This window comes from Oncorhynchus clarkii, chromosome 8 (assembly GCF_045791955.1).
Source record: "Oncorhynchus clarkii lewisi isolate Uvic-CL-2024 chromosome 8, UVic_Ocla_1.0, whole genome shotgun sequence".
NCBI lineage: Eukaryota > Metazoa > Chordata > Actinopteri > Salmoniformes > Salmonidae > Oncorhynchus > Oncorhynchus clarkii.
In genome coordinates, this window is record NC_092154.1 from 38111830 (window position 1) to 38137105 (window position 25276).

A 25276-nucleotide genomic window follows, 5' to 3' on the forward strand; every position below is an offset into this window, starting at 1 on the left:
TTATTAGGAAATGGAAGACATACAAGACCACTGATAATCTCCCTCGATCTGGGGCTCCACGCAAGATCTCACCCCGTGGGGTCAAAATGATCACAAGAACGGTGAGCAAAAATCCCAGAACCACATAGGGGGACCTAGTGAATGACCTGCAGAGAGCTGGGACCAAAGTAACAAAGCCTACCATCAGTAACACACTACGCCGCCAGGGACTCAAATCCTGCGGTGCCAGACGTGTCCCCCTGCTTAAGCCGGTACATGTCCAGGCCCGTCTGAAATTTGCTAGAGAGAATTTGGATGATCCAGAAGAAGATTGGGAGAATGTCATATGGTCAGATGAAACCAAAATATAACTTTTTGGTAAAAACTCAACTCGTTGTGTTTGGCGGACAAAGAATGCTGAGTTGCATCCAAAGAACACCATACCTACTGTGAAGCATGGGGGTGGAAACATCATGCTTTGGGGCTGTTTTTCTGCAAAGGGACCAGGACGACTGATCCGTGTAAAGGAAAGAATGAATGGGGCCATGTATCGTGAGATTTTGAGTGAAAACCTCCTTCCATCAGCAAGGGCATTGAAGATGAAACATGGCTGGGTCTTTCAGCATGACAATGATCCCAAACACCGTCCGGGCAACGAAGGAGTGGCTTCGTAAGAAGCATTTCAAGGTCCTGGAGTGGCCTAGCCAGTCTCCAGATCTCAACCCCATAGAAAATCTTTGGAGGGAGTTGAAAGTCTGTGTTGCCCAGCAACAGCCCCAAAACATCACTGCTCTAGAGGAGATCTGCACGGGGGCATGGGCCAAAATACCAGCAAGTGTGTGAAAACCTTGTGAAGACTTACAGAAAACGTTTGACCTCTGTCATTGCCAACAAAGGGTATATAACAAAGTATTGAGAAACGTTTGTTATTGACCAAATACTTATTTTCCCCCATAATTTGCAAATAAATTCATAAAAAATCCTACAATGTGATTTTCTGGATTTTTTCTCTCTCATTTTGTCTGTCATAGTTGAAGTGTACCTATGATGAAAATTACAGGCCTCTCATCTTAAGTGGGAGAACTTGCACAATTGGTGGCTGACTAAATACTTTTTTTCCCCACTGTATATGCCATTCAGAGGGTGAATGGGCAAGAAAAAATATTTAAGTGCCCTTGAATGGGGTCTCTGGTAGGAGGTATCAAGAGTAGTCCACCACCCTAGGGCCTCCCGAGTGGCGCAAGGCACTGGTGACCCATGGACAATTGGCACAACGTCGTCCAGGTTAGGGGAGGGTTTGGCCGGCAGGGATGTTCCTTTCCCATTGCGCACTAGTTACTCCTATGCAGGCCAGGCACAATCGCCAGGTGCACAGTGTTTTCTCCGACACATTGGTGCGGCTGGGTTCCGGGTTAAGCGGGCGTTGTGTCAAGAAGTAGTGCGGCTTGGATGGGTTGTGTTTCGGGGGGAAGCACGGCTCTCGACCTTCACCTCTCCCGAGTCCGTACAGGAGTTGCAGCGATGGGAAAGGACTGTAACTACCAATTGGATACCAGGAAATTGGGGAGTAAAAAAAAAAGAAAAGGTCCACCGCCCAACTTGACAACTGTGGGAAGCATTGGAGTCGGGGAAAGCATCCCTGTGGAACACTTTTGACGCCTTGTAGAGTCCATACCCCGACAAACTGAGGCTGTTCTGCGATTTTACCCACCATTAGGAAGGTGTTCCTAATGTTTGGTAAACTCAGTGTTGTCAACCCATTCACACTGCATCTGAGAAGAAAAAAAAATAAATCACAGAAATCTTTACTTCTTCAGATTTTAACACCCACCGTTTTCTGAGGCATCGGAAAGATGCCCTGCTTCTCTCAGCTCAGCTCTATAGAATGTGGCTTAAAGTTCTCGCACCCTGTCACTGACACGCACCTCAAAACACGCTCCGCTCGCAAGTGAAGACACACGCAGTGTTTACTTTCGCCCATGCAACAGTTTTACCTTCCGTAGCGTACAGACTGAACTGACACACAAACGCACACATTACTGTCAAGTTGAGGCAGGCTAACGCTGGACATCAATGCGCAGTGTGCACTAAAATCTCCCCTTCTCCCCCGCCTCACTTCTCCAGAACATCAGAGAACATTCCATCTAGGGAAAGGTAGTAGTCAGACCACAGCAGGAGACTAGAGCGCTATAGCATGAATTTAGGAACACCAGAGGAAAGCTCTTGTACAACATGTAGCATTTCATTCTGTTTCCCCCTGCCAAGCACATACAAGATGAGGGAAGACGACAGACATATTTTACCAACAGAAAGTAACTAAGTGCATTCTAAAGGCCAATGTGTGTCTGCGTTTGTGTGCGTCTCTGTTAGGGGTATAACGGTACACGTTTTCATACCGAACTGTTTGGTCCGCACCGTGAACCCGAATGAATATATAAATAAATACACTTGGCCTGTAGGCTATGCTGCGTTTTATGCCTCTTGGGTGAATCTGAGCTGAAAAAAAAAACATTTCAGGCTAAAACTAGAGCCTATGTGCATGTGGTAATCAAAATTCTAACCTTAATTGCAGCATTTCAAACTGTACTATTGTGAGGCGCAGCCGGGAACTAGTTCTGTACAATGGCGAGTGGTGGGGTGGAGCAACCAGTAGGATTCTCCATCATCGTTTACATTTCCAGTTTGGGAACATTTTGGCTTCCCAGTAGATTATAACGGCAATGGACAGCGAGAGTATGTCTCCACTGTTCAATGAGAATAGCCTATTCAGCTGCCAACACATTTACACTAACATCACCCCATTATTCCTACCACCGGAGCAAGATGGAAACACACACAAAAAAAAACGTAATCTCCCCTCTGCATTCAAGCAACCCTTCGCACCCCTTTTGGCTGGGCTAAAGAAGAGCAATAGGTATGTTTATAGCCATGGCTATTAGAGGTCAACCGATTAATTAGGGCCGATTTCAAGTTTTCATAACAATCGGAAATCGGTATTTTTGGGCGCCAATTTTTTATATATCTTTATTTAACTAGGCAAGTCAGTTAAGAACACATTCTTATTTTCAATGACTGCCTAGGAACGGTGGGTTAACTGCCTCGTTCAGGGTCAGAACGACAGATTTTCACCTTGTCAGCTCTGGGGATTGCAACCTTACAGTTAACTAGTCCAACGCAATTACGACCTGCCTCTCTCTCGTTGCACTCCACAAGGAGACTGCCTGTTACACGAATGCAGTAAACCAAGGTAAGTTGCTAGCAAGCATTAAATTGATCTTAAAAAACAATCATAATCACTAGTTAACTACACATGGTTGATGATATTACTAGATATTATCTAGCGTGTCCTGCGTTGCATATAATCTGACTGAGCATAGAAGTATCTGACTGAGTGGTGGTAGGCAGAAGCAGGCGCGTAAACATTCATTCAAACAGCACTTTCGTGCGTTTTGCCAGTAGCTCTTCGTTGCGTCAAGCATTGCGCTGTTTATGACTTCAATCCTATCAACTCCCGAGATGAGGCACGCACATTGCACTTTATTTTAGTGTTGTTGTTGAGTAATAGTGTGTTTTCATTTATGAAAATACAAAGTGTTGGTATTCCTGATTGTGCTCAACAGGCATGACCATATGGAGTCAGAAATACCAACACTTTGGACAAAAAGTAGCTACAAGTAACTGTCTGCATTTAATTTCTCTGCTCACGCTCCCTGGACAGTAGGGCTGGGCGAAATGGCCCAAATATTATATCACGCTATTTAAAAGAAATTGGACGGTATTTTTAGTTTTTGAATAATTAAAGTTCTACATTTGCTTTATGAGTAGTGAGTGTTCCTAGGGTGGCAACACATACATTCTAAGTGATTTCAATGATTTCCATTCTGATTGTTTTATTCTATTCAACCGAAACAAAATTTCAGCACTTATCATTTCTGAATTTTCTGCACTCAATTGCAGTGGTGGAAAAAGTACCCAATTGTCATACTTAAGTATCAAAAGTAAAAAATTATTTCAAATTCCTTATATTAAGCAAACCAGATGGGACCATTTTCTAGTTTTTTACAATTATTTACGGATAGCCAGGGGCACACTCCAACACTGAGACATAATTTACAAACAAAGCGTGTGTGTTTAGTGAGTCCTCCAGATCAGAGGATGACCAGGGATGTTCTCTTGACAAGTGCATGAATTGGACCATATTCCTGTCTTGCTAAGCATTCAACATGTAACGAGTACTTTTAGGTGTCAGGGAAAATGTATGGAGTAAAAAGTACACTATTTTCATTAGGAATGTAGTGAAGTAAAAGTAAAAACTGTCAAATAATAGTAAAGTACCGATACCAAAAGAAGTTACTTTAGTACTTGAAAGTATTTTTACACCACTGCTCAATTGAGAATTTCCACACTGCCACGTAGGGCTGCACGATATGGGCAAATAATCTAGGACTTATTTTTAACCAAATGTTGCGAATTAGAGTTGGATTGTTGGAATCATGGAAATAGAATGACTATTCTAATTATATAGTTAGAATATAATAGTGGGCACTTTGAATACAGTGTTGTTTGAGATGACAACTAATTAAAATGCCAGGAAGGAGTTATTGTGACAGGGTTGGAACGAAAGTGTTTGAGGGGGCCCTATAACCTTAGGCTACATTGCGTGTTTTCTCTTAGATACTTCATGTAGCAAACGTATTCCTCTTTGATTTAGAAGATACTGTTGCACAAACATGCTGATTTAGGTCGACACCATCACTGGTATTATCAGGCTACGTTTGCTCTTACTCAGTACATTTATTAGCTAGCTAAGAAAAGACAAGCCAGCTGTTTGCTGATGTAAGAGACAAACTAATAGTGTCATTATAGAACGCTAGTGAATTAATATTAAGAGGCAAAGTGAAAACATTGCTGCATTGACCATGCAGACGGAACGCAAGTGTCTCTTGGTTGAGGAACATTAAATGCGCTCCTTGAGTGACATTACACATGGCGTATCACGTTTAACAAACCAAACACCGGTATAGAAGGTAAATTAAAAAACCAAACCGTTCCCTGCATCTTATTTTATTTATTTTTTTACCGTTATTTAACTAGGCAAGTCAGTTAAGAACAAATTCTTATTTTCAATGACGGCCTAGGAACAGTGGGTTAGCTGCCTGTTCAGGGGCAGAACGAGAGATTTATACCATGTCAGCTCGGGGATTTGAACTTGCAACCTTCCGGTTACTAGTCCAACACTAACCACTAGGCTACCCTGCCGCCCCAGGGTAGCCGGCATCAATGATATACCGGCATCAATACCGGTATATCATTAAAAAAAACGGTATACCGCCCAGCCCTACAGGACAGGAGAAATACCAACACTGACCAGGCATGCAAACAATCCTCCTCTCTCCAGCGGCTGGCCAGCCTGTGTGTCCAAAGCAGCACCCCCGCTCTCCACTGACGGCACTAGCCAGAGACATCGCTAGAAGCCTCTAGTTAATACAACAACACTGGCTAATCCCTCTGTCGCTGACACATTGTCTGACAACCTCAGTGTGCTGCATGCACTCCTGTAATAGCCTTCAAAACTCCACATTAGTTTTCAGGAACCAAGCACACATCTACCGCATTTGGAGGGCCAAGTAAGTTTTTGTCATGGTGTCGAGCTACGTGCGTGTCCGTCTAACCTCCTGTAGCCGTGTCTTGTCGTAGTCCAGTCGGTGTTGGTAGATGCACTGACTGAGGAGAGAGAAGAGTCTCTCCAAGCGTTCCACGCTGTAGCCTTCACTCCTCTGTACCACTGTGTCCAAGAGGGCCTGGGAGAGGAGAACACACACACACGTTATACTATGTTATTATACGCATGAGAAACAACAAGCTCCCTCTAGAGAGGACACATTCAAGCCATTGACACGCACAAGCAGAACACAAATACAGCATTTAATGCAACAGGGAACATAAACGCATACCCTGCATTCACATCACGTGTGCAACTCTCTCGCACACAGAGAGGTCAGCTTTATTCAAAAGCAATTAAGATCAGAGGGACAGCTAATTAAGGCTAATCATAATTAGCTCAGTGTTTACATTTGTCTGTTACTTTAATTAAGCACTTTGGACAGTCAAAGACCCGTTCAATTGAGACCCGCTCAGCTTGCCACATTGTGTGTGGATCAAAATCCATAGGACTGAAATAGCAATCACACAGCGACTAGATTTACAGTCATTAGACACCAGGCAATAAAAGAAAGTGACAGGAAATGAGGTGCGTGTGTCAGTGTCAGAAGAACAAGGCGTGGGCTTCTCCTTATCAAAGTGAGGGGATGGGTGTCTCTCTTTTAACTACAAATAATGGCACAGTGACTCTGAACACTTAGATGGGTAAATGAGAGTCATACTTCTCTATACTTAACAAAAATACAAACGTAACATGTAAAGTGTTGGTCCTATGTTTCATGAGATAAAGAATATTGCACAAATTTGTTTACATCCATATTAGTAAACATTTCCACTTGACAGGTGTAGCATATCAAGAAGCTGATTAAACAGCATGATCATTACACAGGTGCACCTTCTGCTGGGGACAATAAAAGGCCACTAAATGTGCAGTTGTCGTCACAACGCCACAAATGTCACAAGGTTTGAGGGAGCGTGCAATTGGCATGCTGACTGCAGGAATGTCCACCAGAGCTGTTGCCAGAAAATTGAATGTTAATTTCTCTACGTCGTTTTAGAGAATTTGGCAGTACGTGTAAACCGCCCTCATAACAGCAGATCAAGTGTAACAACGCCAGCCCAGGACCTCCACATCTAGCTTTTCCACCCGAGAGGAAGGGCTTTACCCGACTGCAGTTCCGCGTCGTAACCAACTTCAGTGGGAAAATGCTCACCTTCGAAGGCCACTGGTACACTGGAGAAGTGTGCACTTCATGGAAGAGTCCTGGTTTCAACTGTACCTGGCAGATAGCATTTATAGCGTCGTTTGGGCGAGCGGTTTTCTGATGTCAACATTGTAAACAGAGTGCCCCATGATAGAGGTGAAGTTATGCTGTGTGTGTGTGTGTGTGTGTGTGTGTGTGTGTGTGTGTGTGTGTGTGTATATATATATATATATATTTTTTTTCTTTTTGATTTAACTAAGCAAGTCAGTTAAGAACAAATGCTTATTTACAATGATGGCCTACACCGGCCAAACCCGGACGACGCTGGGCCAATTGTGTGCCGCCCTATGGGACTCCCAATCCCGGCCGGATGTGATACAGCCTGGATTCGAACCAGGGACTGTAGCGACGCCTCTTGCACAGATGCAGTGCCTTAGACCACTGCGGACAATGATGGCATATTTATCGATGGCAAATTTGAATGCACAGACATACCGTGACGAGATCCTGAGGACCACTGTCGTGCCATTCATCCGCCGCCATCACCTCATGTTTCAGCACGATAATGCACAGCCACATGTCGCAAGGATCTATACACAATTCCTGGAAGCTGAAAATGTAATGTCCCAGTTCTTCCATGGTCTGCATACTCACATGCCACCCATTGAGCATTTCTGATCCAGTTGCCGCCAATATCCAGCTACCTCGCACAGACACTGAAGAGTGGGACAAGATTCCACAGGTCACAATCAACAGCCTGATCAACCCTATGTGAAGGAGATGTCACGCTGTATCAGATACTGACTGGTTTTCTGAGCCACACCCCTACTTTCTTTTTCTTCAGTATTCCCAGTCATGTCCAATCCATAGATTAGGGCCTAATGAATATATTTGAATGGGCTGATTTCCATAAATATTTCCAGTAACATTTTTGAAATTGTTGCATGGTGTGTATATTTTGTTCAGTGTATAAGTCCCCCCTCCTTTTCAACCCGTCTCTCCACATCTAGGCCTCTGCTTCTAATCTTATACCTTTAGTCCTAAAATCCCTTACCTTTCGTCTCTCTAAACATCACCCGCCCTCCCCCTCTCTCCCTTTGTTAGTCAGCTGATTTAATCAAGAGTGCTGTGCCTTTTTCCAGTTGCCCAGGCCAATAGTGACAGCGGGGGTAAGTGGTGTGTGTGTGTGTGTGTGTGTGGTGGGGCTAGCGGACCCCCTGAGGTAGTGAACTCCCAGCACACAAAGGAGCAGTAATCCAGTCTGTTAAAGGGGGCTGTGATACGGACCATTAAAGGCACCTCTCCCCACCACTCTCCTTCCCATCACAGCACATCTTTATCCCCGTCCTCTCGCCCAGCCTCTTAGGTACAGAGGAGGAGAAAGGGGGAAAGAAAGAGCAAGGGAGAGAACGAAACAAGAGAGGACGGGAAGACAAGGTGTCATAGCCATGGCTTTAAACTCTGTCCTATCAGCTGAAGCACAGCATGCGGCCAGGCAGATGACTACATCAGTGTGCCAACAGTGCGCACACACATTTGACACACACACCCCCAACTCTACATACACATCTCCCCACACACACACCTATCCCTGCAGACACACACCTACATTCAATACACACACACAGCCCCGTCTCCACGCACAACTTTGCAGACATGCACACCCAGACCCATCTGTAAACACACTGCCAACTCAATGCGGCTGCGTTCCCTGCATGTTTCAGCCCATTAAAGGCAGCTAACAAGGCCACTGACAGGCTTGTCTGTGATCCTAAGAATATAAGACAACCTGAGAACAGGACACCAGTTATGACCAACATCTCTATCCTGGAACACACACCCTACCAACTCTTCAAAACACACACACACACAGTGCTCCTAGAGCCCAGCCCTTTGAATGTCTGAAATGGAGATCAGGTCACAGCTTATGACGGGGTACAGAAATAGTCCCAGCATGGGGTGCGAATGCTTTGAACTGGAGCGCTGATGACTTACATTTAGGTTAGTGTTACATTGGCATATAAAAATGTCTCACCCTGCAGAGCAGGTGGTTATTAGTGTATAAATGTTAGCGTTACTTAACACCGGCCCTTACTGGTAAAACACATTTCACACTAAACGTGTGATAAGCATTCACCCCACAAAACTTTTAGAATGTTTATGAAAAGGGAAGGAGCAAATACATTATGGCCATGTGCTGATATTATGAGATCACTGCACAATGTTGTGATAGCTATATTAAGTGCGATTGACCATCTGGTTTTGCCAGTCTATCGGGTCTTCGTGTATTGCAAGGTCTTTTTGTGGCGCTTAATATGGAGGACTGTGTGCCAGTGTTGATCGCAGCATCAGGAGCCATACTGAACACTACTCTTCATTGGTGTTAAGAGCTGTGTTGGTGTCAGGAAGGCTGCAGAGGGCTGGTAGAAAACACAGGTGAGCCTGCCGCTGTAGCCCTGGGGTTTAAGTGCAGCAAGCGAGTGGCGAAGGGGGAGAAAGAAAAATAGAGGCAGAGCAAGAAACACAAAGAGCGGGGGGGGAGAATAACTGGAAGCGACACAGTATCCATCATCACCAGTGGTGTTATTAAGCTTTTAATTTTGATGTAATCTTGTCTTGCCCGTGTTAAGGATGAAATATAAATGATTCACGCTTCAAGAGAAAATCTACAGAGTTGAAATGAACGGAAAGAAGGAGGGAAAGAGAGGAGTGTAGTGGGTGATTTGCAACTGTTGCAACACGAATTCCAATCTCCAGAAAGGAGTGAAATTCCCGGGAGACACTGCCAAGTCACACGGATTGGGAGCGCGAGGACACAGAGTTGCGTAACATGTGGCACATCTAAAGTATCACAAGGCTGACACCTCAGAGGGGTCCAGGGGTCTGTGTAATGACTAATGTGAATATGATGGAGGAATCAAATTATGCAGCACCCTCACTCGCTACTCCCTAAAGACTCAGACACACGAGACTAGCATCCGCAGCAGATAAGCACTTCAAGTTAAAGGCCACTGTCAGACCTTCAACATGATGGACTGAAGGGGTGGGATGATGATGATGATGATGTAAAGCGGGCCAGGTGACAGTGGTGGTCTGGACATGACCAACAGGTGTCACTAGATACCGAGTGCCAGAGTGCAAATTAAAGGCTATGATGGAAAGATGTGATGGAGACCGGGGCAGGTGGTTGGTCTGGTGATGTGATCTGGACATGATCAACAGGTGTTAAGAAGTTAATTTGGTATGGACGCTAGGCTCATGGTGAGGGGACTTGGCTGTGTCAGGAGGCATGGTATGGGGAATAAAAGGTGGTTGACACCTTTGGCAAACTTCATCTACAGACCGACCATCTCTTTAAAAATAGAGAAAAAAAAGCAAATAAACTTATTGCAGGTATTTCAAAGAGAAGTACAGGGCAGTAAAACACTTAGTCTCCCGTGCCTCAGACAGAAGTGAAATCTGCTTCTCTCTCACGTGGAAGTTAAATTCTTCCTTTAACTCTAGTACAATATTCACTCCAGTAGTGCTTGGTGAGATTATACTCAACAGCGCAGTGCTTTGGCGGCTGCCTTGCAATGTCGGAGCTTGCTGCTGATTAAGAGAGCGCTGAGAATAGAGTGAGAGGGGGTGACTGACTGCTGGAGTTGATCTCAGTTCCAGCTGTAACAGACTCACAAGTGGTTTGGTCATCAATTAGGCCAAGCCCTGTCTATAGCAGTCTGTCTCTATAGCAGGATTTGATTTGATTTTGGGGGGTGTTGATGTTGAACATAAGACTGTTAAAACACCATCAAATCAGCTCCAAGTGATTAAGATTTTGGAAATCTGTTCCAAAGTATTCCAACGCATAATAGAGAGATGTAAGCAAGGTATGAAATTATTATGTTCTAGTGTGTTCTATATCTGTTTGGGCTTCTTGCGGTCAATTAGCAGTCCACAAATGATTTGTAATTATTTTCCAGCCCCCTAACCACAGCTCAAGAAAAAACTCGTCCCGCAGCTGAATCTAGTTGATGATCCCTGGACTATAGCTATCTATTATCTGGGATAACTTCGGAAAGTCTATTCTCCTCTCATGCTTTTCTCTTCCTCTACTCCCATCTCCTTCCTTTTCTAATTTTTCTACATCTCCATTTCCTCCCTATTTTTTCCTCTCCCTCCCCTTTCATCTCCGGTCTTGTGTCAAAAGCAAAACCAAACAAGCCTCAGGCAGTTAGGCTCAATCTGACAGCTCAGACACAAATGGACACATGTCACAAAAAAATGCACTTTCACACAAAAACACTTGTGCGGATAAAGTGTGTGTGTGTGGTGGTGGGGGCGACATTTGCGCTAGTCACTTACAGAGAGTAGTTTTGGACGTGTGTGTGTATATCGGCGCATACGTTTGTTTTCATGATGTGGTGCCGTAACTGGTTGACGATGTGGATGGAAGCCTTTTCAAAACGACAGGTCTCTAAACGGAAAGCTATTATCACATGCAAATGGTCGCTCTGTCAAGGACATCAGCGGGAATGAGTACAAATGAAAAGGAAGCATCCCAAAAGTTATTTATTTCTATTGACCATCAAAACGCTTCGCACCGGCCATTAAGCCGTTTTCTTTCCCTAGCAGGCATTCAGAATAGCCGCCTACCTCCCTCTCCGGATGGAACCATGCTGTTATTAGTGTTGGAAATGGGCAGACACAACAAACTGAAAATGGGGCCATTTCTGTGAACGGACGGCTCTGAAATGGGAAATCTTGACATGCTGTAATAGTCAGGCAACAGGGGAGAGAGAACTCTTCAGTGTAACAGCCAATGAATGCACACTGGGCATTTGCAGCTGCGTAAAACAAATCTAAAGAAAATTGCCCGGCCAAGTCTTGTAGCCCAGCCCGCGTGTTCTTTGGCGAGGTGGATAGAAATGGAATTGATTCCCTGATAGATGATGACGATTCTGCTCCAATCTAGGGCACTTACAGTGCCTTCAGAAAGTATTCACACCCTTGAGTGGAAAAAAAAGAAAAATCAAAACATCATATGAAACGATTCCCACCTCCCTCATGGTTTAAACCATTTAATTCACCATTATTTTGGCTGCACAAACAGTCTCCCTGTCCAAGGCACTGCCCACCCAGTAGTGCTGAATTTGGCCTCAACTGAGCTCCTTCAAAACGCATAGATGCTCATTTTGGCCATTTGTTTGCCATGCGCCCTTGATAAAAAATAGTCTTTATTCCAATGCATTAGATGTATCCGTTGATTCATCATGGTTTGCTTTTATCATTCAGCTGTTTAGAGCTTTGTTTTTCAGGTGCAGGCAGGTAGCCTATTGGTGTTCTCTGTGTCATACGTGGCCCAGAAGTAGTAGACCAATTATTTAGCCTTATGATTTTCTACCAATATTTGTTGTTTCCTGGATCAGCTGATGATGGTTGCCAATATCACTAGATAACTAGCCTACAGCTACACACCAATGCGCATCCAACATTAAACGACCTATAGGCCTATAGCTGACTCTTTTGGTTGGAAGCATTAGATTTTGCAAAGGCATAGGCCTACAATATTTTGGATTTGTGCGCCCGTGAGAACTGTTTTCATGGAAAAACATAATGAACTGTTACACAGGCATAGTTACACTTACAGTGCATTTCTCCAAGGCATTGTACAGGGTTTAAGTTCAATGTTCTAATTCAATTGTTAAATGCTTAATACAAATAACAATCATTAATTACAAATAACAGTCATAAATGTAATTATATAAGGAAAGAATGGTAGTGTTTTCTGTCACACGATCTGTGATGACTCCAAACATTGAACTCATGAATTATGGACTAGGGTGTAAAACATGTTTTGATTCAACTTGTGTTTTATATTGAACGTAGGCTACCTGTTCTGCAGGTATTCATGTGTGTAATATTGTCTCTGCTGAAAGGGTAGGGCTACCGGCAGTGGTGTAGTGGAGGGTAAACGCAACTAAATGCAGTTTACCCACCTTTTCAGAAAAATGTATTTAAAAGTATAGGGAACGTTACTTTTTTCACCGTGACCAGCAAATCAGAGTTTACCCAACTATTTGTTTAAATTGTGTGTTTATTAGTAGGCTCATACAAAATATCTGCTCAGTGATATCGCCAATGTGGACTTTAAAACAGTTTAATGGCTGCTCTAGGAGAAAACTGAGGACGGATCAACAAACATTGTAGTTACGCCAGAATATCAAAGGAAGCCTGATAAAAAAACATGTTTGCAACAAGGCACTGAAGTAGTACTGCAGAAAAATGTGGCAAAGCAATTAACTTTTTGTCATGAATACAAAGTGTTATGTTTAGGGCAAATCCAACACAACACATTACGGACTAGCACTCTCCATATTTTCATGTTATGGGTATGCTTGTAATAGTTAAGGACTGAAGTTTCTCAGGATAAAAAAAAAAAATCCTAGAGGAAAACTTGGTTCAATGTGCTTTCCACAAGACACTGGGAGATGAATTCACCTTTCAGCAGGAAAATAACCTAAAACACAAGGCCAAATCTACATTGGAGTTGCTTACCAAGAAGACAGGAAATGTTCCTAAGTTTGACTTAAATCTGCTTGAAAATCTATGGCAAGACCTGAAAATGGTCAACCAACAATTTGACAGAGCTTGAATACTTTTTTCAAGAATAACTCAAACGCTCCAGGTGTGGAAAGCTCTTAGAGACTTACAGCTGTAATCACTACCAAAGGTGATTCTAACATGTATTGACTAAGGGGGTTGAATACTTATCTAATCAAGAATGTATTTTTTAAAACTTTAGCTCAGCATCAACATGCCTGATTCAACTAACCATGTTGAATCAGGTGTGTTGGTGCTGGGCTGCAACACACTATGTAGCTTCCCAGGAGCAGGGTTGAAGAACACTGCTGGAGCCAAACCATTTCCAGAACCTCGGTGTGAGGACTGAACAAACTAGCAGATTTCTTTGCTAATTCCAAATGGGTTTCCAGGTGCCCTGCAATCTAAGTTAAATGTCAGAAGTAATGAGACTTCTCCAATCAATGAATTTGAATTTAAGAGAAGATGAGAGGAGTACCGGAACGTGCCACACCACTCCTCTCCTAATATCAGGCAGCGAGCCAGCCCTACCAACCACTGTGGAGATATCAGCCTTAAACGCACTCTCACCCCGCTCACCGGAAATTCAATTTGTTCCGTCTTTCATCCTGGTGGATGAAAAAAGCAATTATTCACAGTGCACTCTTTTCACAATCTGTTTCTTAAAGATATCTCTTCTTGCTACCGCCTAACAAATAAGCTCCCAGATTAGTGCAGTGCGCGTTCACAGGGAGGGAGCGTTCCCACGGTTCGTGGCGTCAACCACCCACGACTCGTGGCTCTACGTTTTTCACGGGAGCCGTCGGTCCACCGTGACCAGACCTGTCAATCACTTTGAGAGACGCCACCGTCAGGTGAGAGGAGAGGCGGGAACCACGCATCCCTCAATCTCTGCCCCCACCCTGCGGCAATGCTAACAACGGGGAGATAATGATTTGCTAGCAGGGAAGGAGCGCGTGACACACTTCCTCTACACCTATGTTGTATCTTCCTGTTCTTAACAGGGCCGTTTGGGTGGTTGGTTGGTAGAGAGAAGAGTCCCTGGGAAAAGAGAGAAGGTTAAGGGACTGAAGAGAGCACAGCTCCAATTTACACCCGGGGTATTAGGTGGAACCTAAGTGTGACCGTGCAAAGTGCCTGGGAATCGTTTCATACATTTATCCTGTCAATCTATTCAGAGACCAACTTGACGGAGCGTAGTGTGGAGAGCAGAGAGCGCAGAGCTAGCACCTCATGTTTGAGTCATGTCCTGGCTGCATTCTTAAAATGGCTGTATGGAAGGAACAACACCTGTTGATTGACTGAAGACGTGGAGATGCCCTGTTGCCTGCTACTTAAATTGGAACCTTCCTCTCGGATGATAAGGATGTAGAGTGTCTCTCGTTGCGCGCGCACACCCACACAGTGAGGGCAGACTGGGGTCTCCAACAGAGCACGAGGAGACGATATTAGGCTGGGAAATCAGGAGCATCCATCTGAAAAGGGGGAGAGTGACACCAGCAAACCCAGAGAAGGCATGAAGGGCCTGGGGAGGATTAGGGGCCAGTCCCCCCCCACATCTACTCTTTCTCCTTCCTTCAATGTCAGTCTACACCACTCCTTTACTCTGCCCAAACCTTACTTTCCTCAACAGCATTGACTAGGGCCCATTAAATTGACTGGTGATTTTCTCCCATCTGAGAGACAGAATTAGTCTCTAATGTTGAGTGCTCTGGGCTTGGGAGCGACAGAACGAAGGGATGAAAGGAGAAAGGGATGGATTAAAGCAGTGTGCAGGAAAGCCTTGGAGATGAGCGTGTAGTGTGGCTGGGATTAGGAAAGGGACATTGCCAGTTATAATGCAGCTAGGAAATGACTGGAGGGATGGCACTGCTTAAAATGGTTTCATTGAAGATCACATGAATGGATGAATGGCGTTTTCACAAGACAGTAAGCTGTGGAAGGGCATTGTGCTTAAAATACAACACAATCACTATTACCCAACTCATTACTTTCATACTCGGGGATATGTTCAGCATTACTTAGAAAATAGAGGTAACACACACACACACCATCCCTTACCGTGAGTCGATGTTGATCGACCACTAGTGTAGGTGGTGGAGGGGTCTGTGGACTCTCCTCTGTCCCATCTGTTGATGCCTTTGACTGCTCTGATTGTCTCATTCTGCACTTCCTCCCCTTGGTGCAGCCTGGAACAGGAAGAGAGAACAGGTATACGATACAGCCCACCTACAATCTCACCTTTGACCTATATGTTAAATGCCATCATTTATCCAGTTATTAGAACATAATGAACCATAGCATATCCATACACCAAGGCTTGTTTGGATGAAAGCAAAGGCCTGACAATCAAAGATGAGGAGAATAGCTGCCCCTCTACATTCAGAGCCTGTGATCTGTCGGCTTATAGTTTACTGCTACCAGCGTTCGTGGTACTACACTGTCTGTAGGATCCAAAAAAAGCCACAACAGAGGAAGCAGAAATCTCCCCCGGCCACCTCTACTACCCCAGGCCACCCAAATCACCAAGTAGCTCCAGGCTTCCAGCTGGCCCCTGATAATCCACAGCCCTGAGTCGTTAATCACACATACAGGCCTATTGGCTTGTCCCAGAAACCACACACACACACACAAACAAGTACTGTAAAGTTGTATTGCATACGTACACATACACACGCACAAACTCACAGGCCTATCGGCTTGTCCCAGAAACCACACACACACACACACAAGTACTGTAAAGTTGTATTGCCTACGTACACATACACACGCACAAACTCACAGGCCTATCGGCTTGTCCCAGACACTACACGCCACTAAATGAACGGCCAAGAAAAAATGATGAGAAAAAAGGCCAACCTTGTGAATTTCTTTGCAGTAAAAACAGTTTTTGAGGATAAATCTTAAGAGTGGTTTTGGATAGTCGACAAAGGTAGAAGACCTCAGACTTTTAAGGGTTTCATTGAAATATGCTGTCTGTGTAGACTTAAGGATCTTATTTCATATTTCACATGCCATATGTCCTGGATAATTCACGCCCTGTCGTTTTAAAAGCAAACCTAGTGTAAATCAAATATCTTGGATGACAATCAACAAAATGATGATATTTTGGTTCTTTTACAGTGAATGAAAAAGTAATGCAAGGTTAGGCTGACTGTGTTCAAGTCTGTGTGACGTGTTTCTATTTGGTGCTCTCTGAGAAAGATCAGAACTTGCCATCTATACTCAGAGTAACTCGCATTATTTAAAAGTCTGAGTTAGACATGCATATATCAAGCCAGTATTCTACCCCAAGACAGCGATGAGTGTGGCGGTGCACTAGGAATAGGTAAAAGTTAACCACAGATAACCCCTCAGTACCTTCTCTGTCCTGCTCCTCCTTGCCCGTCTCCGTGTCTCCTGTCCTCCCGTCCTGAAGACGGCGTTCCTGAGTTCCTCTGCTCACTGCAGACGCCGACACTTCCCCCTCTGACGCTTCACCTTCGACCGCTGTAGGCCACTCTGTCTCAGAGCTCTTGTTGGCCTGGGAATCCAGGCTATCCATGGACTCATTCCCGTTCACACACTCCCGAGGGACAGGGGGTGCTGTGGCTGGCGTGGGGACTGACGACTGCTGCTCAGTCTTGGACTGGACCTCGTCGTCTTTAGGCTGGACCTTCTCAACACCCATGGGCTGGAAACCTTCCTCCTTAGGCTTGGCTTGGGGGTTCTCACTTTCGGCTTGGGAACCTTCATCTTTAGATGATGACCCCTCACCTTTAGACTGGATCTCCTGAGCTTGAGGCTCCTTGTTTTTACAATAAGACTCACTTTTAGACTGGGGGTCTTTGTCTGTAGATGTAGATTTGGCTTGGTCTTCTGTAGTTGGTGTCTCGTCCTCCTTGGGCCCTGTCTCTGTTCTCTGGCCCCTAGGGGCCTCATTGGAGCTCTCCTCCTCCGTGGAGATGCCATATGTGTGAGGGTGTGTGTGGTGTCCGTTGGGCTGAGGGTCCATGGTGTCACAGGAAGACTCTTCGTCCTGAGTCAGACAGGAGTCGCTGGGTACTGCCGTTTCCGGCTTAGGCTCCGCACCTTCATCCTCCTCTTCCTCCGTTCCCTTCTTGTAGTTCTTCTTCTTCCTAATGATGCCCCGCCCCCAAGATGGCCGCCGACGTGCTTTCCTTTTTATGTGATCTGGAAGCAGAGAGAAAAAAAATGTATTGGTAAGTTCAGTCACATGGAACACAGAACTTATGCTAGTACAACCACACCAGACTACTACACGCGTTCTGCTCGCACACACCAGTCTCAGCTACAGGAGGTGCAGGCTTTTGTTCCAGACCTGGTCTAACACACTTGATTCAATTAGTGGTCTAAATAGAAGACCATGATAAGTTGATGTGACGACACACAGAGACAGAATCCTTACAAATGGGCCTTCATTAAGTGGTAATTCACTGGAGTGACAAGAAAGTGGACCAACTAACAACAAGCAATTGAGTTGCACTGTTAATGCTCCCTGCCAGGTCTTAAATGCTAGGGAAGCATCAGATGTCCACTCCATTGCAGTTGTTTGTGTGTGTGGCCTGTGTTCCACACGGCACAGGAAGGCAAGGTTAGTAGGCCCCATAGAGGGAGGCTGTCTGGGAGTAATTGCTAGGTGGATGAGGCAGGCTACTGAACAGAAAGACAGAGAGCGAGACAGACAGAGAGCTCAAACCTCTAATTGAAAACAATTGAAAGCAGCCACAGATGTGCCCCATATCACAGCACCAAACTGGATTTGCCCACTATTCCCTCTCAGGGGGAGGGGATGTCCCATTACTATCCAGTTAAAAGGTCTGGCATAATGGGGTTGCCACCCCTCCCTCACTATGGTGCAGAGGTCCTGGTGGAAATTACAGTATTTCTGGTGTGAGATTCACTGTATTTCACTCTGTGGTTGTAATCAGAGAGCACTGCCAGAGAGAGAGAGAGCAGCAAAGAGAGAGGAAGAGATGAAGGGCTATTGCTGCAGGGACATGACTGATGGTGGGATGGGAGGGAGAGAGCAAAAGTATGCCATCTGAGAAAGTGCAGTAAAAGTGTCACAGGGCGCTGGCAAGAGTGCCTGACGCAGTGAAGCTTCAGCAGGGTCAGATTCCACACGCTGTCTTTTTCAAACCGCAGCCACAGGGTGCGTGCCAGGCCAGCAGTGTGTGTGCATGGCGATGAGGGTGTGTGTAATGTATCAGCCTCCCTGCCCAGACAAGCGTTTGAACCTGGCCATGAGTGGACTAGACCTGGGCCTGTCAGTTCAGTCAAAGCCTCCCACATAAACCCGTGGTGAGTCTTTGGTCTCAAAGGCATCAAAAAGGCCGTTAGAGGGGAGATCCTCCAACAGTCACGAGAGACACATGCTAGCTTCCTCACGATTCTGTCTATCCTAATGTTCAGAAGACATTCATCTTCTCAGTCTCTGAACTGTGCCCCATCACTTAACCCTTCACACTCGGACACGTATACTGGTTGAAAATGACAGATTAGGGCACTAATAAGAGCCTGAAATGGAACACAGTGGCTGTACTGTGCTATGTTGTACTGTGTTACTGTGCTATAGTAACATGCTATAAATGACATCAGTGCTCAGGCTCAGGGCTGTACGGGTTTGGAATGACAGCAATTCTCAACTTGAGCACTGCACGCAAACAAGTATGCCCCATTTTTGAATTGTACCTTTAACTAGGCAAGTTAAGAACAAACTCTTATTTTCAATGACGCCTAGGAACAGCGGGTTAACTGCCTTGTTGAGGGGCAGAACGACAGATTTTTACCTTGTCAGCTTGGGGATTTGATTTTGCAACCTTTTGATTACTAGTACAACGCTCTACCACTAGACTACCTGCTGCCCCAATTGGGCAACTTTTGCTAATTTTTGGTTGTCTGAGCGAGGGAAATGCTGAAAATTCAGTACAGTACATTCAGAAAGTATTCAGACCCCTTAACATTTTCCATATTTTGTTACATTACAGCCTTATTCTAAAATGGATTCAATTGTATTTTTTCCTGATCAATCCACACACACACACAATACCCCCAAAATCAGGTTTAGAAGTTTTGGTAAATGTATAAAAAAATAAAATAAATGGAAATATCACCTTTACATAAGTATTCAGACCCTTCACTCAGCCCCAAAACATCACTGCTCTAGAGGAGATCTGCATGGAGGAATGGGCCAAAATACCAGCAACAGTGTGTGAAATCCTTGTGAAGACTTACAGAAAACGTTTGAGAAACTTTTGTTATTGACCAAATACTTATTTTCCACCATCATTTGCAAATAAATTCATTAAAAATCCTACAATGTGATTTTCTGGATTTTTTTTCTAATTTTGTCTGTCATAGTTGAAGTGTACCTATGATGAAAATTACAGGCCTCTCATCTTTTTAGGTGGGAGAACTTGCACAATTGGTGGCTGACTAAATACTTTTTTGCCCCACTGTATATCTTTAACCAAAGCCTAAATTAGTGTGTGTCTGCAGGTGTGGAAGGAAGCTAAAGTAATTCCACTGCCTAAATAGTAAAGCACCCTTTGTTGGCTCTAACAGCCGCCTAAATCAGTTTGGTGGCTGTTCTTAGAAAATTGATTGTGAAAATTGTATGACTAAATACAATGCCATTTTTTCCAGAGAACAAGTTAACTACTGACTTTCAGCATGCCTATAGAGAAGGGCACTCAACTTCTACTGCACTGACACAGTTGACAGACGATTTATTAAAATAAAATGATGCTATAGTTGGAGCTGTATTGTTAGATTTCAGTGCAGCCTGTCGTTATTGAAGAAACTCACTTGCTATGGCTTTACAGCACCTGCAATCACATCATTGGAGAGTTTTTATCCAATAGAACCCAGAGAATGTTCTTCTAAGCAAGCGGCTACATCATCAGATATGTACAGCGCGGTGTCCCTCAGGGCAGTTGCATTGGGCCATTACTCTTTTCACAAAACACCCGAAGTCAGTGAGCTCACTGAAATTCTAAATAAGGAGTTAGTCAGTATCAGAAAGGGTGATTAATAATGTGTTATTAAAGACATCTAAAACTAAAAGCATTGTATTTTGGTTCAAAACATTCTCTAAAACCTAAACCTCAGCTGGAGTTGTGCATAATGGGTGTGACCATTAAGCAAGTTGAGGAAGATAAACTCCTAGGTATAACATTGGATGGTCAATTATCATGGTCAAGTCCTATTGACAAAGTTGCTGTGAAAAAGGGGAGGGGTATGTCTTATAAAAATATTTTCTGTGTTTTTGACACAAATCAACTGTACTAGTTAAGGGTCTTGTCCCATTTTTATTACTGTCCAGTTGGGGCCAAGTGCAGCATATAAAGACCTAGCAAAGCTGCAGCAGGCTCAAAATAGAGCAGCACGCCTTGCCCTTAACTGCACATATAGAACTAATATCAAACACCTGCCTTTCCTGGTTGACAAGAGATTAAATGCGTCACTTCTAGCTTCCATGATAAATATGAGTCATGAAAATTCCAGATGGTCTGCATAATCAAATAGCATTCAGCTCAGATACCCCACAAGACATGTCACCAGGGGTCTCTTCACAATCCCCAAGTCCAAAATGAATTCACAGGCACTGTATTATACAGAGCCATGATCGCATGGAACTCCCATCTCCAATTCCTCAAGAAAACTGTAAAATGACCTTAAAATATGGATTAAACAGCAGGGACAGTGAGGGGACCTAAAAACACAAGCTAACACAAATGTTTTTGTTGTATTGTTTGTATTATTTTTGTTGTATTGTTTGTATATTGTTGCATTTTAAAAAAGTAATTTTTTGGGGGGTCTACAGGTAGGTCGACCGAGATTTCTTTAGCCAAGCAGTCACAATTTATCACAAAAAAAAATGTCATGGTGCACAAAACACCTGTCTTGGGAGTCTAATCCATTGCTGAGGCCACGGGAATGGCACAGTCGATCAATCTAAGACGTGATAGTGAAATAGTATATGGTTCTATTATGTCAAAAATAATAATAATGCAACACTAATAAAACTATTAATGCGCTCTCTCTCACATTGGATGCGGTTCTGAAACAATCTTCAGTGTGCAGTAGAATTGGCGCCTTTCCCTTTGTTGCTATGTGCATAATAGAAAAGTTAACCAGCATATTGGGATTGATAATGCGGCAGAGGCATCAGCAGAGACGAGGAAACAGCCCTTAGCCTAATTGTCTAAGAATATTGAGGAGAGGGGAAACCAAATGAATTAGGTTTATAATCAATAGCCTAACTGTTAAATGTCTATAAATCATCCATATACACTAAAGGTCAACATTAAACATTTTTCAAACATTCAAAGGGATTTTCTTCATTTCTACTATTTTCTACATTTTAGAAGAATAGTGAAGACATCAAAACAGTGTTAAAGGGGTTAAAAAAAAATCTAAATATATTTTATATTTGAAATTCTTCATAATAGCCACCCTTTGCCTTGACAGATTTGCACACTCTTGGGATTCTCTCAACCAGCTTCATGAGGTAGTCCCCTGGAATTAGGGCTGGGCGGTGTGACGATAGAGCACAATATGAAACGATAGACGTTTTTCTATCGTTTATTTCATTGTGTCGCAAATCACTCTTTACGGCAATATTTTTCGTCAATTGGACGACGCTTTACGTGCCGTGTGGAAGGAAATTTGCAACACAAACAAACATGGAAGAGAGTGAACGGAACACAATGCACGGAGACATGGAGCTCGTACCTAAAAAAGGAGCAACTTCAGTCACATGGATGTGGTTTGGGTGTGAAAAGTCTGACATGGACCAGAAAACTGTCCACTGCAAAATGACCGGTAATGTACATCTACAGAAAAAAGACAGATCTTGGTTCTGTTGCCAGTTTGTTTAATAGCCTACTGATTCCGTGAGCACCGAGCCTCATGCAACGGCACAATGTCAGATAAAGCAATTTCACAGCTTGGGGTGTTTTTAATCTTTGCTATGCTGTAATAAAAAGGCGTAAAACTTTTTTTGTAAGAATAGACTGGCATTAATTTATTTGGTGTTTACACCGTTCCAAACAGGCAGAAAAATAATATTGTGATCTCACAGCACCCATTTGTCACACATAATATGCACGCAACTCACTCCTATACTCTCCTTTTCTAGATCTTATGGTTATCATTAGTAGGCTTTGTATAGCCTTGTAACCACCATCGAGCTGTAGGCCTAAGAGGGCATCCTGTTTAGTCTTACTCCCCTAACTTACTTAGGCCTACAGTATATTTCAATGTAAACTCAGCAAAAAAAGAAACGTCCCTTTTTCAGTCTTTCAAAGATAATTCGTAAAAACCCAAATAACTTCACAGATCTTCCTTTTAAAGGGATTAAACACTGTTTCCCATGCTTGAACCATAAACAGTTAATGAACATGCACCTATTGGAACGGTCTTTAAGACACTAACAGCTTACAGATGGTAGGCAATTAAGGTCACAGTTATGAAAACTTAGGACACTAGAGGCCTTTCTACTGACTCTGAAAAACACCAAAAGAAAGCTGCCCAGGGTCCCAGGGCAATAAATTGCAATGTCCGTACTGTGAGACACCTAAGACAGCGCTACAGGGAGACAGGACAGACAGTGGCAGACACGTGTAACAACACCTGCACAGGATCGGTACATCCGAACATCACACTTGCGGGACATGTACAGGATGGCAACAACAACTGCCCGAGTTACACCAGGAATGCACAATCCCTCCATCAGTGCTCAGACTGTCTGCAATAGGCTGAGAGAGACTGGACTGAGGGCTTGTAGGACTGTTGCAAGGCAGGTCCTCACCAGACATCACCGGCAACATCGCCTATGGGTACAAACCCACCGTCGCTGGACCAGACAGGACTGGCAAAAAGTGCTCTTCACTGATGAGTTGCGTTTTGTCTCATCAGGGGTGATGGTCGGATCAGCGTTTATCATCAAAGGAATGAGCGTTACACCGAGGCCTGTACTCTGGAGCAGGATCAATCTGGAGCAGGATCGATTTGGAGGTGGAGGGTCCGTCATGGTCTGGGGCGGTGTGTCACAGCATCATCGGACTGAGCTTGTTGTCATTGCAGGCAATCTCAACGCTGTGCGTTACAGGGATGACATCCTCCTCCCTCATGTGGTACCCTTTCTGCAGGCTCATCCAGACATGACCCTCCAGCATAACAATGCCACCAGCCATACTGCTCGTTCTGTGCGTGATTTCCTACAAGACAGGAATGTCAGTGTTCTGCCATGGCCAGCGAAGAGCCCGGATCTCAATCCCATTGAGCACGCCTGGGACCTGTTGGATCGGAGGGTGAGGGCTAGGGCCATTCCCCCCAGAAATGTCCGGGAACTTGCAGGTGCCTTGGTGGAAGAGTGGGGTAACATCTCACAGCAAGAACTGGCAAAGCTGGTGAAGTACATGAAGAGGAGATGCACTGCAGTACTTATTGCAGCTGATTGACACATTCCATTTCTGTTAGTTCCTGTCTGTGGAACTTGTTCATTTTGTTTGTCAGTTGTGTAAATATTTGTATGAACATAACATTAAACATGTTAAGTTTGCTGAAAATAAACGCAGTTCACAGTGACAACGTTTTTTTAAATTCTGAGTTTATATGCTACTGTATCAATCAATCATTAATTTGTTCATGCCACCACACAGCAGAAGAGACATTCATGCTTTGAAATGCAATCAACCATTTCAGTTGTGAAATTAAATAATAAAGGGAGCTTTGAATAATTAGGCTAAATATTAAATAATCTGCAATTCAGGTATGAATGCAACTTTTTAGTCGGCTGTAATAACGGCTTTATATTTTTTCCCATTTGTAACAGAGTCTGTTCTCTTATTTAGTGTTGTTTACACTGTTCCAAATGGTCAGAAAAAGTAATAATATTGTAATCTAACATCAACTGTTTGGCACACAATACTCACACAATGATTGCTTCTTTTTCTGGATCTCCATTCCACAACAAAGTCAAATGTCTTTCACAGAGCTGACTTCCCCTTTCCCTCCTGAGCAACCAGTAAACATTTGCCTGTTTAAAGTTTATTTTTCACATCGTCCGCATCCATTGTGTGTCACGTTACTGTGTTCAGAGTTTGTTATAACCAATTTATTGATGTGATTATGATGGGCTAATAGGTCAGGCCCTATTGGTCACATGCATGCGATGCTGTCACCTAAACAGGGTTGAGGGAATAGGTCATGTTTTTCCTAAACAAATTAGGGAACTTTTCAGTCAGAAACAAGTAAGAACCTAAATGGCCGAGATTATGTTGCAGCTTCAATCATGGACAGCACAAAAAACACTTGCTGTGCTGTGGTGCCTTTTTGCTGCAGTAGGGAGGAGAGGGAGACAACTTGAGCCAGTCACACAGGCCCTCGCTGTCATTTTTTTAACACAGTGACCATCAGGCTCCGAGTCATTTTGTCTTAATTATTTAATCAAACCGTGTACTTAAAGCATCAGACAAGCTCAGTGCATAAGAAGTTGATTTTATTCCAACACATAGGGTGTGTGTTTATACAGTGGGGCAAAAAAGTATTTAGTCAGCCACCAGTTGTGCAAGTTCTCCCACTGTAATTTTCATCATAGGTACACTTAAACTATGACAGACAAAATGAGAGAAGACAAAAAATCCAGAAAATCACATTGTAGGATTTTTAATGAATTTATTTGCAAATTATGGTAGAAAATAAGTATTTGGTCACCTACAAACAAGCAAGATTTCTGGCTGTCCTCCACTCGTTACCTGTATTAATGGCACCTGTTTGAACTTGTTATCAGTATAAGACCAAAGAGCTGTCAAAGGACACCAGAAACAAAATTGTAGACC

The 25276-nt window shown here is 43.8% G+C and overlaps 1 protein-coding gene across 3 annotated transcripts in view; it reads right to left on the bottom strand.

Annotated features, from left to right (window-relative positions):
• The window catches only part of LOC139415375 (ATPase family AAA domain-containing protein 2B-like), a 128978-nt gene that overhangs the window by 4176 nt on the left and 99526 nt on the right, over positions 1-25276 (bottom strand). For 2 of the 3 annotated variants that reach the window (XM_071163479.1, XM_071163480.1), the window contains exons 25-27: positions 16788-17600; positions 15489-15616; positions 5652-5780 (exon numbers count right to left, since the gene is read on the bottom strand). In XM_071163479.1, coding sequence (XP_071019580.1) covers positions 5652-5780; positions 15489-15616; positions 16788-17600 — 1070 coding nt within the window. Of the gene's footprint in view, positions 1-5651; positions 5781-7499; positions 7562-15488; positions 15617-16787; positions 17601-25276 lie in introns of all 3 variants that reach the window. The other variant, XM_071163477.1, reaches the window with a different exon arrangement.